Source organism: Phanerochaete carnosa (assembly GCF_000300595.1).
Source record: "Phanerochaete carnosa HHB-10118-sp unplaced genomic scaffold PHACAscaffold_11, whole genome shotgun sequence".
NCBI lineage: Eukaryota > Fungi > Basidiomycota > Agaricomycetes > Polyporales > Phanerochaetaceae > Phanerochaete > Phanerochaete carnosa.
The window spans coordinates 1,221,769-1,235,942 of NW_006767638.1; the positions used below are offsets into that span (position 1 = coordinate 1,221,769).

The following is a 14,174-nucleotide window of genomic DNA, read 5'->3' on the forward strand; positions in this document are numbered from 1 at the left end:
GCCCGGAAAATTGCCCCCGTTGTACCCATTATTGCCGCGTTTTCCACCGCATGATATGTCGAAGAGGATACTTACGAACTCACACACACCTTGTCTCCGTGCGCTTCCGGACAAGGGGGAGGGTCATTTCAAGTCCGTAACAAAAGCGAACGCCCGAACGTGATCCATAGTAGCATTAAAGTTGACTTTAGGTGACTTCATTTCTTCATGTCAACGGGCTTCTCGTTGGCAGAAAACACAGCGTCGGCCGTGGCACACACGGCCTGTCCGATGGCAGGTAAGCCCTATCCTTTACACATGCGCTCTTATGGTCCGTAACTTAACTTACCAGTCATGGAAACAGCGCGGTCATTTCTGGAATGCTTGCGCAGCAGTCGGTACGAACGCGGTGTTGGCGTGCGCTGCCGCGCCATGTTGAGAGCGGTTGCAACGCTAATGGCTGCACGGTTGTCAAGTCGCTCCGGAGAGCCACGCTGACTTCATTGACATGTGGAGCATCGCTTTAGCCGGCTGCAGGTAACAATGCCAGACAGAACCGGTCGCAGGTCGTGCATGCTCACAGCGTGCCACTCATCGAAGGAGTTATCACCACGTGGCCGCCAGACCAGCCTAGATGCCTTACAGTCGCCCCTTTCCGCTCATATACAGCTAACCCCACGTTTTGCGCTTCTCCCGCGTTTTTGTACAGCAGGCCCAGACTCGCTTGTGAGCATAGCGAGAGATGCAGGCCTGTGTATGGGAATGTACGGGAGTGGGCGATCATGATCAGAATGAAGCCGTGCCTCGCTAACGTCTACTCGTCATCATTCAAGAATAGAGCACAGATGTCGTGCGGCAGTGTCTGGCAGTGAGTCGGAGATTCCCTATTATTTCTCTATTGGTGCTTCACTGCCCAGTGCTGTGTCCTTGGCCGATCCGCGGACGGACTGTCTACCTGAGTACGTATGTTCCTCTGCTTGCTCCATAAGGTGAGTACATACCCGTTTTTCATAGTAGGTGCAGAAATCCAGAAATCTGCATAGGAGCAGTACACGAGTTTATGGAATTAGGGTGCCACCCATTGCTATCCAGAGTCATGGCAAGATAAGATGTCCAAGATCATAGATCCGTCTCATGGGTTTCATGAACGGGCCTGCTGAGGTTCTTTAATACTAGGACATCTGACTGCCGGCTCAGCGCTATGATCATTTGCAGGTGCACGAGATTTATCGCTTTCATCGGGAGCGGCGACCCCACTGTCTACTTGCACTGCTCCGCTTTTGCGGTCGCCTAACTGCACGGACTCTCCTATGCTCATCCACGCCTCGAGGTTTTCCGCTTGTAGCCCTTTAAAAGCTTCGTTGTGCCGAAGTGTACTCATTCATCCCACTCACCCTCACGTCCTCCTTCTCACCCATCTCACCCAATGCCTTCCTCTAGCCAAGACGAGTCCCCAGAGACTGGTCACCCTATCTATAAGCGTCCACGAAGACGGGCGTGGCACCGTCGGTTCTTCTACGATCACCCCGGGTACGAACATGGCGACCCGGATGCCTTCGCTGGTTTGGGGCGGACACACGACAAGGTCAAAGTGTGGTGCAAGCGGTGCTTCGCGCAACGCCTTGAATACGAACTCGCGCGGGACGCGCCTGCGGAGAGAGAACAGTCCGACGAGCCCGCTACTATCAACTTCCGTGAGTACACATTCCCGCTGCACTTCGAGGTCAGGTTCTGAACGATCGCAGTGTGGAGTTTGCAACCCCCGGACGCAGGCTGGATTTCTGGTCGGCCGGCGAACTGTCTGGTTCATCTCCGCGACTGCGAGCTGCAGGACAGCCATATCCGCCAGGAGGCGGGGGCGCAGCACAGGAGCCCCGCTCGGCGGCGGAGCCAAAGACAGGGCAGTGTCTCCTCTGGTGGTAGGGTCAGTCCCCCGGTTGACCGGCGCAGGACGCCGGCGCCGGGCATCATACCCAGCCATGAGGCCGCTGAGCCAGGTCCTTCACGCCTGATCCCCTATGACGATCCGCGTCCTTCACTTTCACCTTTGCCCCCTTTGGCCTCCTTGGTACCACTTCCGCATGCGTATCACGCATCAGAACACGGGCAGTACTCTGGCGTGCACCCCCAGTTCCAAGATTGGGAACGCGACCAGGACGGAGCCGTGTCATTCTCCGAACCAGCTACATACACTGCCGCTGCAGCGCCGGAGCCGATCGAATACCCTGCTTGGGCCGCGCCTGTGCAGATGCTTGAAGAGCCGGTGTTGTCGGGGAACGTGTTCGGGGTAGAGTCTCAGCACGACCACGAGGGGGTGCGTGAACACATCCTTCGATGCGTGCCCTGTGCGCTTATGCTTCTTTGGCTGAAGACCTGGGACGTAATGCCGTACCATGCCGGACTGGATGCCAGCACGTCCATGTCACTGCATCCTGCGGACAACCCGATCCCTGTCTGGCCTGACAACAGCGGGCTCTATAGTATGTGGCAGGACGCGCCCAGCAACGCAGCTCAGGAAGCACTAGGCGCTTAGTCATAGTTCTTGGTATACGAAGCTGTGTTGACACGTACAGTGGCTTCTCGGGTGATGGCGTCAGCTTTAATATCTATAACTACTACGCTCCTTAGCTTACACTCTTTTACATCACTTAACGTGTAGATCAGGCTGACGAGCCATAAATCAGCCGCGACCGCTCATTATGATAGCTATACTTTTATATATTCTATATTAATTTATAATGTATGTAACATGTTTGTTTTGAAGCCTAAAGCTTCAGAACCCGGAGCAACGCCTGACATCCTCGCTTTGTGACTTTTATCTAATCTGGTTTTGATCCGCTGATGGCATCTAATCTTTTCGTGCCGAAAGACTAGCAAAGCGCCAGGCCGTGTTTTTCGAAAGTTGGACCCTTTCGCCCACGTCTTGCACCAGTCCTCTGCCACCGACGCATTCTCGAGATGTCTGATACAGTACCGCTAGTTGCGGGATCGTCAAAGTCGAGTTGGCTCCCTGCCAAGTCATGGCAACACTTTGTCGCCGGCGGGTCAGTCGAGTCCCTAAGTTCATATCCACCGAGTAGCCTGTGCTGACTGTGACGGACGTGTGCCGCAGTGTGGGTGGTATGTGCGGTGCCATCGTCACGAGCCCGTTTGACGTCGTCAAAACACGCCTGCAGTCTGACCTTTTCCGCGAGAAACACGCTACTCTGAACCTCGCCGGTGCGGGCAACGGGACTGTAGCCATTCCGAGACGAGCGAACCTCCTCTGGCATTTCGTGGAGACCGGACACATTCTGAAGTGCGTAACAGTGGCTTTTCGACGTACATCGGTTCCGATCATGCGCCTGCCAACAGGGACATATACCAGAAAGAGTCGCCACGAGCACTGTTCAAAGGTCTTGGCCCAACACTCGTCGGTGTTATCCCAGCGCGATCAATAAACTTCTTCACATACGGCAACGGCAAACATGTCATTGCGAACAAGTTTAACGACGGCCAGGAGGCGACCTGGGTCCACCTCTGCGCTGCCGCCTGCGCAGGCGTCGCGACCGGCTCGGCGACAAACCCTATTTGGGTCGTGAAGACTCGCCTGCAGCTCGCGGCGGACGACCGGAGGAACGTGCAGCTACGCAGAAAGAGCTTTTTTGGCGGGTCTTGGGATATGATTAAGAAGATTATGCGTGAGGAAGGTGTGCGAGGGTTCTACAAGGGCTTGAGCGCGAGCTACCTCGGCGTGACCGAAGGCACGATCCAGTGGGTTTTGTATGAGCGGCTGAAGAAGATGTCACAGAATGTCGAGGGCCGAGGCGGCTTTGCGGAGTGGGCAGGTCTTCTTGGCAGTGCGGGCACAGCAAAATGCGTCGCTAGCTTGATAACATATCCGCATGAGGTGCGTCTTCCTTTGTAGCTCACGGACAGCTTTCGATTTATATACTGGGAGCAGGTCATCCGCACGCGACTGCGACAACCTCTGGTAGACGGCAAAGTCAAGTACACCGGTCTTGTCCAGACACTGCAGCTCGTCATCCGGGAAGAAGGCGCCAGGTCATTATACGGCGGACTCAGCGCACACCTTATGCGTGTCATCCCGAACGCCGCGGTCATGTTCTTCATCTACGAAGCCGTCCTTCGCTGGGAGACTAAGTAGGCGCATTGCTACCGGCCTACATTCTCAGTCTAGCGCCGCTCCCGGGCTGCACCGCTTGCCCCTATGCCATCGTCTATGGTTCTCTGTCGGGATCTCTTTGGCTCCTGCCATCTTATGCCCATATAATGCCTAAGTGCTCTCCACTCGTCGCCGTACGATTAATATCGCACGACTGCCGCCCACCCCACCTCATCCACTGCCAAAAGTATCACTGCATGCATTCTATACCACTTGTATGTTGTCCGCTCAATGGACTGGCACATGCTTCGGGCCTCAGTACTCAGTCCCGACCTATTGGCTTCAACGGTGACGACTACGCGTACGCGCACCGCTTGAGCCAGTTAAGTAGATTTCCTTGGAGTTCAAGTAAAATAGTACACAATTATTCCTATCCTCCTCTCCGAAGTCTGTTCGTCGTCCGGCTTCGTACGTCTAGTTTTCGCCGCGGCCGAGCTTGTCGAGCGCGCGCACGCCCTGCTCGAACCACTCCTCTCTGCTGACCCAGAACTCCTCGCGGTTCTTCATGATGTCCGCGAGCACGGCACCGCCGAGGAAGACCATGTGTTTCCGGCGCGGCGGGTCTTCGATGCGGATCTTGAATTTCTGCATCCAGAAATTGTGAGTGAGCAAAGATGTGGCAGAGGAAGCGCCTGGAAAGGGCACGTACGTTCAAGCGCGATGGATCGCCGTTGAGGACACGCGTCAAATAGAGCTGCTTCATCTCCTTCTCGAGGCGACTTGGCAGCCCGGGATACATGGACGAACCTCCGGACAGGACGATGTGCTTGTACAGCTCAGAACGAACGTCGACGGCTGCGTTTTGGATGGTCTGGAAGAGCATCTCTGTGTGATATCGACACATCGTGAGTCCGTAGTCTGAGGTGGGGCGTAGATTGAGCGCGCACCTGCAACACCTGGCTGCTCGACATCTACGAGGTGTGGCTGGAACATGCACTCAGGAGCTTCGAAGCGCTCAGAGCCAATCTTAATTGTCCGACCGTCTGGAAGCTAGACGACAAGAGTAAGTGACAGAGATCGAGCTAAACACTGTTTGACTCACATTGTAGCTTTCGACGAGCACAGTGGTCTCTTCTGAGAGCCGGGTGTCGAGGTCCAAGTCGTAACTGGCGCAGATATTAGGCGGCTATGGTGTGTAGGGCGTGATATCACGCACCTGACATAACAGAGCTTCTCCTTGATCTCTCGCACGGTCTCAAAGTCGGCTGTACGGTTGAACGCGTATCCGCGCATGAGCAGAAGCTTGATGAGATAGCGAGTGACGTCCCGTCCAGCAATGTCGAGTCGTCGCGTGAGGTGAGGAAGCGCAAAGCCGTCATACACAGGCACAATGTGTGTCACGCCATCTCCAGAGTCGACGACCACACCAGTTGTCAAACCTGAGGGTCATTAGCAAGGGCGCTGCACAGGCCGGTAGTGCTAGAAAGCACGAAGAGCGGGGATAACACGCACCTTGCGCATAGAGAGTTAGTACTGCCTGAATTGCGACGTATACACCGCCGAAGCCATAATCCTCAAACATAACCTGACACATCCGCTGCCTGTTCGCCTTGGGATTCATCGGCGGCTCGGTGAGAAGCACTTTGCGTCCCTTTGGGTCGATCTTGAGCTTCTCGTCAAACGTGTAGTCCCAAAGGTATTTCATGTCTTCCCAATTGCGCACGATGCCATGCTCCATCGGCTGGGTCACCTGCAGGTAGTTACGGTTCTCCGCAGCCTCGTCGCCGACCATGATGTCTTTGATGACAGACGAGCCGACGCGCTCCTCTGCACGTAGAATGGGCCGTCCAACAATAGAAGGGAATACTATGTGTCGCTGTCTCAGCATCGCATGTCTGATATCCTGCAAAGTGCCAGCTTTGACGTACCATGCTCAGGGAAGTTGCTGCCTGCATAGCCCACTTTGACAAACTGCACGAGGCGGTAAGAGACAGAGATGAGTCGCCATGGCATCAGCGACACTCACACCTGTACCGTTGTCGACGACGATGGGGACTGAGGGATCCATAGTGGCAGATGAATTAGACGATGCACTGGCGTCACGACAGGAATCGATATGGGCGCCCGACAAGTTCCATTTCAGGATATAATAACAGGAATTTCCGAATTAATTTCGGACTGGACGCCACAAAGCTGGCGTCTGGGTCTCAGTGATAGGCTATCATGCAGAGCGAAGTGCACGGTGACGACACACCACTCACAAATTACAGTATGCTACATCCGTAAAATATAATCGTAAGTTATGCACAACTTTACAACTACAACGGCAAGTCTACAACAGAAAGTCCAAATTTCGACCGTGGAGCGAGACTAAAGTACAAAATCACGCACAGCACCGATAAGGGGAAAGGGGGATAGGGAAGAAGCCTCAAACTTCCCCAAAGAAGACACATTCCTTGACTTCGACTCGTTCGGTGCCGTCTTCGTTCGTTAGGAGTTGCTTCACCTATAGAGCGCCTGATGTCAGTGAACGAACGCACGCAAATATAAGCTAGCACGTACAACTCCAGGGGGACTCAAGCCTAGGGCTTCTGCTCGTCCCCAGCGTTGAAGGCGACTGACACCTATGCAGGGGCCATACTGATAAGAGCTATAACGAGTGCAAGTTGAGTATATGCGCTTCAAATTGTATGCAAGGGGCTTACAGATCAAAAAAGCGGAGGATATGATCTTCCATGGAATGGTTTTGTGCGTGAACTAGAGCTGCTTTAGCATAGTGATTTAGATAGACTGGAGAGAAAGACACACTTGGCTTGACGTTCCCCTGCTGCGCACGGACATAACTAAAGTACTCCCTCATCTTGAGTACATCCACGTGCTTCGCAACAGCTCCCTTGCCGTTCCCCTTGGCGGTAATCTTGATCTTCTTGCTCTCCGTGGCCCAGTCAGCCTCTCTGTTGCCCTCTGAGTTCTCAACACCCTCGCGCGAGCCGAAGACGGACTTGGCAAGAGATTTCTTCCCCCTAGTTCTCTTACCCTTGCCCTTCTTCGCTGAGGGGTCAAAGCTCTCCTCGCCCTTAGGAGGAACCTCGATAGAGGCAGCCGCAGACTTGGCAACCCGCACAGAGACCCGACGTTTCTTCTTCGGCCGCTCCTTCTCTTCCCCCTCGTCCTCTATACCATCCTCCTCCTCCTTCTCTTTCCCCTCCACAGACTGCGCCGCACGCTTGCCCGCCTTCGTTCTTGACGTCAGAGTGCGTTCAGGTTCGCTGTCGGAGACCTGCTCCGCCTCGTCATCCTCTTTAGCGAGGGTCGCAATATGCTCGACTTCTTCAAGATCGGATGGTTCATAGGTGCTGGTAACGTCGTCAACATCTGAGATGTCGGCAGTCGTTTGTAGAGGAGTCGCAGAAGCAGACGACTGAGACTGTTTCTCCTTTCCGCCCGACGCTATGTTCGACCGCTTTGCCGGGAACGACAGCGATGTTTGTTTGAGTATTTTCGGTTTTATAGTTCTGCGAGCCATCGTTGAGGACAGCGGAACCCAGGTGTTAACCGAAATGCTTGACAGTGAAGTTGTAGGAGTTGTAGGAGTTGTAGGAGTTGTAGATGGAGGGAAGAAGGAAGCTGTCTGGAGGGATATCAATCAACCGACCAACATTAGTAGGCATTAATGGGGTAGTGGTAACCTGGGTCGTTGCCATCGACCCGCCGGGGGTTCGATTCCCCCTTAATGCATTTTCCCAGGCTCACTTTCTACTTTTTATTTTCTCGTCTTGCGGTCATCCAGCGGTCATCTACCAGGAGTCAGGACTGACTTCTAAGTATCTCGCCGAATCACTAGCTTTTTCAGCCTTCGGTTTCCTAAGTTCCTGCTTCGACTCCCCTTAAGCTTCATTATGAATGCCTCAACTTCAAGCTCCCATGCTTCAGATATCAGGTCCCAACGTTCAACACTGGTATATTCCTCTTCTCTACAGTCTCTTCATCCTACATCCTTACATGCTGGCTCTATGTTAGAACACTTCTGCACATCGATGACATCCGCAACGTTTGCAGGTGCTCGCGGGGCCGTCCGCTGTCGCCAACAGTCGCGGTATATCGACGGAGGCCAGTCTTTGTCGTACATATTTCTGTGGTATCTTAGCAATACTACTTGTCCAAGCGTATCGAAGAGGCTGTGGACATTAAGGACACCGCCAGTCCTGAACTATCTGACACACGCCTGAACTTCACACAGTAGGAGGAGATTAACAGCCTTTTCACCAAAGTCGGCGGTACACCGAATAAGAAATTTCCTGGTTTCTTCAAGCCGATGGCGGCAGCTACGGCTCGTCCCACTTAGGGGGCGTACCTCTGTACCAACTCATCGCTGCCCCGCCTTCAGCATCATTAATGGCAGCTCGCATGGCAGAAACAAGCTCACTTTCCAGAAGTTCAGAGGCGGTAAATATGTCCACGACCTAAAAGGCCTCGACACAGGTCCAACGAAGTGGCAATCGGGCAAGAAGTTAGCGGAGCGCCGCTTGCTCCGATACCTTCAGAAGTACCCAATCGAGTTTGAAGATCTACTCAACCAGGATGGCAGGGTCAAGTTCAAGGTAACTCGGGCATCGAATCGCTGCGGAAGATCTCATTGGCACTAACCCACGACGCATCAAGATTGAAGAAGAGGCGGCAAACGGCCACTTGCTCGAGGTTCACCAGATCTGGACAGTATCATAGATGACTTAAGCGTGGTTCCGAATCACATTGATAGAGTGATTAACAGCGCGCAGCAAGCGCAATCAGATGGCTATGGTGATACCAAAGGCACATTCATCGCGGACTTTCTTGTTGGTCTTGGCCTTGGACAGATAAAGGCTATTGCCCTGCCATGAATCGACGCGTGGCTAGGAACAGTGCTCAGCTTCGCATCGAGTACGCCGTCGAATCCCGCTCTGGGTTGTGTTGCTGACGTCAATCAACCAGGGAAAGCTCGGAGGCGAGTCCCTTTCACTCACGAGAAAGGCTTCTTAGCTGCCCATAGCTCACCCGCTCTACTCAAGACGTAAAGAGCACTCTGTATCAAGATCTGCAGGCACAATTCGCTAGCTTTGTACTAGCAACTTTTCAATCGATCTCTGTCATTCAAGGTCCTGGTCCTACTTACACCGCTTCAGGTTTCAAGGCTTGGCGACTGAAGAGAGCTGATTCAGTTCGGCGCGGCACGGCTCAGACACCGGCGTGGCTCAGACATCGGCGTGGCTCAGACGTTACCGTGGCTCAGACACTGGTGTGGCTCAGACGTTACCGTGGCTCAGACGTTACCAGACACACGGTGTCTTAGCCACGACCGTGTCTCAGCCAGGACCGAAGGGCGCTTATGAACGGCTAGGCCGGTGCAATGAAGAACATTGATATCACGGACAGCAATAGGGTCTGTGCCTCTTTAGGCCGGCGCCGGCGCCATAGACATCACACATCTCCTGTCTCCGTGCTCCAATCAATCCCAGTTGTCATACTTAGAATCCTGTTGGCACAGGTATGCCCGGATATGGCGGCGTTCTGGACGTTAGCATTGGCGTTTCCCTTCTGAGTCGCCCAATGATAGGCGAGCAGAGCGAGTACATAAAGCTTGAGATGGACTGCTGCTACATTACCCCACCCAACATCTCTACTTGATTCACCGCAACCATGGAGAGCAACGTATGCGCTGTCCGCTTCTACTCGAGTTCTCTATCCACTGACTGCTCATATTGCAGAGCGCCCAGGCACTACCGAGCATTGATCGTCCAGACCAGATGCTTACGGTATGTATCATTACCTACATCTCCGCCTTACGCTCATGCACTTCCTTTGCAGTGGAATCAGCTGAAGGAGCAACTACAACATGAGTGCGAGCACGACGCACGCATCAGCCCTCTTCTTAACGTTATTAAGGCTGTAGAGGCTCCAGAGATCGATTACTACAGCCCGGAAGTGCAGAAGATCATCGACGACATGTCCGAACTCGACAAAACGATCACTCCCGCGCCCACTCTCCCGCCTCCCAAGTTCAAAGTCGTGCCCTTTATCCCAAAGGTAGAGCGAGACGTCCATGATCTGGAGAACAGAGTAGAGTCCTTCGTCGACAAAGTCGAGGAGAAGGTCGAGGCGTTCTTCGAAGCGGCGACAAAGCCCTTCGTTGGCGACCCGGCGGTGCAGCAGATCATTGGCGTCGACGAGTTCCAGAACTGGGGGAAGAACGTCGGCTTCCGTGCGAGCTATCAGCTCGTTGTGCGTTCTATCGACGGCGTGTGTAATGTCGTCAAGTGGGCCGCCTCCCAGGGCAAGAGAGTTCGCGTCGCTGGGTTCCGGCACAGCTGGAGGTTTGTCGTCAGCCTTCTATTCCTTCTATTTCTCTGACAATGCTTTCTACAGCGAGGTTTTTGGACAGAACGGGGACGTTATCATCATGTTCCTGCCATTTGATACGCTTGTGACGCTGCCGTATAAGAGTCCGCCTCCGGATTGGAAGACCGAGCTGTCTGGAATTACACCTGCTACTAGTGTTGCTGGGAGGACACCTTCGCCTGGGCATTCATTCTTCAAGATTATGGCTGGTACCACGAACGATCAGTTCCGTCAGTGGTGCTTTGACAACAAGAAGCACTGCTTGCCATTTAATGTTATCATGGTCGAGGTGAGCTAATCCAAATACTAGCAGTATGCAATTCACATCTAATTTTTCTGTCGTCCAGGTCACCTTTGGCGGAACGAATGGTCCGATCTGTCATGGCTCCAGCCTGTCCTCCACCACTCTTTCAGACCTCGTGGTTGAAGTCGAGTACGTCGATGCCAAGGGCATGCTCCGCAAGGTGAACGATAGGAACGAGCTCCGCGCAGCAAGCGGCGCATTCGGGCTCCTTGGTATTGTCGTAGCACTGACGCTACAGCTCGACGACATGGGCGTGACAGACATGATGCCCTTGAAGGTGCCGATGCCGCTCGCGATCCCGCCGCCTCCGGGCTTCGACATCCCGTCCGAAGTGAAGAAAATAATCGCCGACAAGAATATCACAAATGAGGATCTGGCGAAAGCGCAGAAGGAATTCGAAAGGCGCTGCGAGACAGACTACTATCTCGAGTGGTTCTGGTTCCCCTATCAGGACGACTGCTGGGTCAACACATGGTCGAGTGAGCTGCGCTTTCTCGGTTGATGTGGACACGACTGATGTCGACTGCTTACAGAGCGTCCGAGAACGGCTCACGACGTGAATATCCAAGCGTACCCAGGAGTCGGTCTTCTGGATGGCGTCAAGTCTCAGCAGGTTAGCCGTGTCTACTCCGTGGCCTCAGTAGTTCTCGCTGACACGTCATCCTGCAGATCCAAGCGTCCTTGGCAGAGTCTGTGGTGAGCTACACGCCCTTCCGGTGGCTACCTGGCCGACTGCAGGCGTTCACGATGGGCGCCGCGGCCATGCTTGCGCTGCCAAGCATCTCGGATCCGGCAAAAGCTATCCGAACCCTCCAGAGTGAGGCAGAGCATTTCCGACGCGGAATTCGTGGGTATACCCCCTATATATGTGCCCCATGCTTTGCTCACCAGTGCGGCACAAAACAGAGAACTATAGGTGCTGGGACACCGAGTGGGAAATACCGGTCCCCACGGTTCAAGGGAAGCCGAAGTACGAGGTCATCCAGCGCGCCTGGTGAGTGATTCCTTTCCCCACACTTCCCGTGTGCGCGCCAGTACTCACACAGCGCGACAGGTGGGATGCTATCGCCGCGATGTACTCACGCAAGGACGCGCCGGTGCGCGTCGCGCTCGAGATGCGACTCACGGGCGGGTCAGACGTGCTGCTCGCGCCACAGCGAGGCAACACGGCGACGTGCTCAATCGAGGTACTCACGACACTGATCACGCCGCGGGATGACTGGGCGACGTTCATGCAGCAGGTTGCAGACAAGTGGACGGCTTACGACCTGCGGGATGAGCAGGGCCGGACGCTGTACCCGCGGCCGCATTGGGCCAAGCAGTGGAAGGGCCTCATCGTGCGTGGGAAGCCGGTTGAGCAGTATCTCAGGGAGGACGCATACAAGGAGGCGTTCGCTGAGTTTAGGGAGGCGTTCAAGGGTATTGTGCAGAGGAACCAAGGGACTGTCAAAGAGACTCTAAGGGTATTTGGAAATGACCTTATGGTTAGATTAATTTTCCCGTGAGCCCACACCATGTCCTCGTCTAGGCAAATTATGCACTTGTATCACGCGGCGACCCTCTGTATGACCTTGTATCTGACCCAACGTATTTAATTCACAGTGGTTTCACTCTGACTTGTGATATTCGACGTGGCATGATGTAGGAACGGCGGAGTTCCGCGTATCAAGCTTTCAAGTCCATACTCTCACATCTGTACATTTGCACAGCAGAAACATTTAGCGGCGCTTCGAAAAACTTAAAACGACCGAAGCGGGCACGAGAGCTCTACACCCTGAGAACAGCGAACACTCGTTGAATGCGTCACGAATCACGAGTGCGACGCCGCTATGCCTTCTGCGGACGAATAGCCTGTGGCGCAGGCCACCTGTCGCAGTGCCCAGCCGCTTTGTATACGATATTGTAGTCAGACCCGTCACCCTAGCATCCAAGGATCCGAGATGAGCTAAATAACTTCTTGGTAATGACAGCGGGGACGCTTACGAAGAGTGAGTATGGGAAACCCTTGTTGAAGGGCACCGTGTCGGTCAGTAACTTCATCTGCTCGGGACTGAGAGAGATGTCGAGTGCCTCGATGTTGGCGTGCAGATGCTCGATCTTACGCCCGCCAATGACGGGGAAGACGCGAGGGGCCTTCTGCATGAGATACGCGATGGCGACTGGTTCTTTAGTGAGCAGAGCACGCTCAGATAGTAGACAACGGGCGTACCTGATGTGATGTTCTTCGCCCCGACCTCTTCGGCGACCTTCTCCAGAGCCTTGCAAACTCGGCGTTCTGTCTCGTTCCTGAGCCAGCCGTCTCGGAACTGTAGCATTGTGCGGCCGCCCTCGCCTGACTGCATCCGTCGCTCCTCCTCTGCGTCTGTTCGTATCCTGCCGGCCACAAGCACGTTCCATGGCGCCACGGCCATGCCTATTCCAATGTCTTATTCAGCACAGTATTACAAGACGGCGCAGATCCGTATACGAACCTTCGTGGATGCACATGGGCAGGATATCGCGCTCGAAGTCGCGCTGGATGATATTCCACTCGCCCTGGTAGATCACAAACGGCGTCTTGCCACTCATGCGCGCGTAGTTGTTCGCCTTCGAGACAATCCACGCGGGTGTGTCGGAGATGCCGAGATATAGGACCTTACCCTGCGCGACGAGATGGTGCAGCCCGTTCATGACCTCCTCAACGGTACAGTTGTAGTCCCAGAAATGCAGGTACAAAATATCGATGTAGCTCGTGCGCAGCTTACGCAGCGAATCGTTGACCGAGACGTGCATTGATTTGAGGTTGTTACCGACAAATTGCGTCTTCTGCGGGATCTCTTCGAAACTGGCTCCCCGCTTGTAAAGCAGACTATACTGTAAGATTGTCAATGCGGGATATTTCGCAATGCTTTTGATGTACAGACCTTGGTGGAGACGACCATCTGGTCCCGAACGCCCCGAGATTCCATCCACTCGCCGATGAACTCCTCAGAAGTTTCATCTTGGCTGGTTTCGGTTTAGCGATCGACGTCCATACAATCCGTAGATTGAAACTCACTAGACGTTGGCTGTATCAATGAAGTTTCCGCCAGCCTTATGATATGCATCGAGGAGCTTGAAGCTGCTTTCCTTGTCCATCGTGCCCATGCCGACACGATGCCATTTGTCGCCAATGCTCATCGCGCCGAGCTGGATTGGGGACACATGAAGACCCGCCCCAACCGCGAGCTGTCTATGGCGACCAAGCTTGGTCGGAGGCTCAGGTGCAGGTGCCCAGACGCTGCTCATATTATAATCAGAGGTGGTACGGCGACAAGGCAGTGCTAGTGACGGGGGAGAAAGTAGTATCTCACAATACGTTTGACAGCTGGTGTTATATGCCCCGCAGGCTACAGCCTGGAACATTCAATACAACTAACCATGCTGTGAAAT

The 14,174-nt window shown here is 54.0% G+C and overlaps 4 protein-coding genes and 1 non-coding gene across 5 annotated transcripts; 2 read left to right on the forward strand and 3 right to left on the reverse strand.

Moving 5' to 3' along the window:
* Positions 1 to 2,887: 2,887 nt before the first annotated feature.
* PHACADRAFT_130167 (uncharacterized protein) lies at positions 2,888 to 6,226 on the reverse strand. Its single transcript, XM_007400917.1, has 11 exons — positions 6,111 to 6,226; positions 6,013 to 6,055; positions 5,597 to 5,950; positions 5,301 to 5,523; positions 5,187 to 5,250; positions 5,032 to 5,134; positions 4,794 to 4,969; positions 3,923 to 4,729; positions 3,334 to 3,868; positions 3,092 to 3,277; positions 2,888 to 3,023 (listed from the first exon to the last, which is right to left on the reverse strand). Exons 1-8 carry the CDS (start codon positions 6,150 to 6,152, stop codon positions 4,559 to 4,561), a joined length of 1,176 nt encoding a protein of 391 aa, XP_007400979.1. The 5' UTR covers positions 6,153 to 6,226; the 3' UTR covers positions 2,888 to 3,023; positions 3,092 to 3,277; positions 3,334 to 3,868; positions 3,923 to 4,558.
* Positions 6,227 to 6,355: 129 nt separating this feature from the next.
* On the reverse strand, positions 6,356 to 7,616 carry PHACADRAFT_264153 (uncharacterized protein). The gene is made up of 4 exons (XM_007400918.1): positions 6,893 to 7,616; positions 6,790 to 6,841; positions 6,647 to 6,734; positions 6,356 to 6,590 (listed from the first exon to the last, which is right to left on the reverse strand). Exons 1-4 carry the CDS (start codon positions 7,608 to 7,610, stop codon positions 6,513 to 6,515), a joined length of 936 nt encoding a protein of 311 aa, XP_007400980.1. The 5' UTR covers positions 7,611 to 7,616; the 3' UTR covers positions 6,356 to 6,512.
* Positions 7,617 to 7,751: 135 nt separating this feature from the next.
* PHACADRAFT_t143 lies at positions 7,752 to 7,822 on the forward strand. Its single transcript has one exon. It is a non-coding gene; the product is annotated as a tRNA-Gly (tRNA).
* Positions 7,823 to 10,066: 2,244 nt separating this feature from the next.
* Positions 10,067 to 12,268, forward strand: PHACADRAFT_104475 (uncharacterized protein; the record flags this gene model as incomplete). The annotated part of the gene is made up of 7 exons (XM_007400919.1): positions 10,067 to 10,434; positions 10,487 to 10,748; positions 10,807 to 11,242; positions 11,299 to 11,376; positions 11,440 to 11,610; positions 11,670 to 11,757; positions 11,818 to 12,268. The coding sequence occupies 7 exons, from the start codon at positions 10,067 to 10,069 to the stop codon at positions 12,266 to 12,268; spliced, it is 1,854 nt and encodes a 617-aa protein (XP_007400981.1).
* Positions 12,269 to 12,367: 99 nt separating this feature from the next.
* On the reverse strand, positions 12,368 to 14,070 carry PHACADRAFT_264157 (uncharacterized protein). The gene is made up of 6 exons (XM_007400920.1): positions 13,801 to 14,070; positions 13,667 to 13,748; positions 13,235 to 13,616; positions 12,973 to 13,176; positions 12,747 to 12,922; positions 12,368 to 12,683 (listed from the first exon to the last, which is right to left on the reverse strand). Exons 1-6 carry the CDS (start codon positions 14,028 to 14,030, stop codon positions 12,591 to 12,593), a joined length of 1,167 nt encoding a protein of 388 aa, XP_007400982.1. The 5' UTR covers positions 14,031 to 14,070; the 3' UTR covers positions 12,368 to 12,590.
* Between the last annotated feature and the right edge of the window lie 104 nt (positions 14,071 to 14,174).

What these genes read in the sequence shown, in the direction of transcription:
- PHACADRAFT_130167 (XM_007400917.1), bottom strand. Translation starts at nt 6,152, where the DNA reads ATGGATCCCTCAGTCCCCATCGTCGTCGACAACGGTACAGGT. An exon ending in TGCTCGTCGAAAGCTACAAT is followed by an intron (nt 5,135 to 5,186) that starts GTGAGTCAAACA and finishes CTTGTCGTCTAG; the next exon opens with CTTCCAGACGGTCGGACAAT. An exon ending in GCGATCCATCGCGCTTGAAC is followed by an intron (nt 4,730 to 4,793) that starts GTACGTGCCCTT and finishes TTCTGGATGCAG; the next exon opens with AAATTCAAGATCCGCATCGA.
- PHACADRAFT_264153 (XM_007400918.1), bottom strand. Translation starts at nt 7,610, where the DNA reads ATGGCTCGCAGAACTATAAAACCGAAAATACTCAAACAAACATCGCTG. An exon ending in ATCCTCCGCTTTTTTGATCT is followed by an intron (nt 6,735 to 6,789) that starts GTAAGCCCCTTG and finishes CACTCGTTATAG; the next exon opens with CTCTTATCAGTATGGCCCCT. An exon ending in GCTTGAGTCCCCCTGGAGTT is followed by an intron (nt 6,591 to 6,646) that starts GTACGTGCTAGC and finishes GGCGCTCTATAG; the next exon opens with GTGAAGCAACTCCTAACGAA.
- PHACADRAFT_264157 (XM_007400920.1), bottom strand. Translation starts at nt 14,030, where the DNA reads ATGAGCAGCGTCTGGGCACCTGCACCTGAGCCTCCGACCAAGCTTGGT. An exon ending in ATTGATACAGCCAACGTCTA is followed by an intron (nt 13,749 to 13,800) that starts GTGAGTTTCAAT and finishes AACCGAAACCAG; the next exon opens with CCAAGATGAAACTTCTGAGG. An exon ending in GGCGAAGAACATCACATCAG is followed by an intron (nt 12,923 to 12,972) that starts GTACGCCCGTTG and finishes CTAAAGAACCAG; the next exon opens with TCGCCATCGCGTATCTCATG.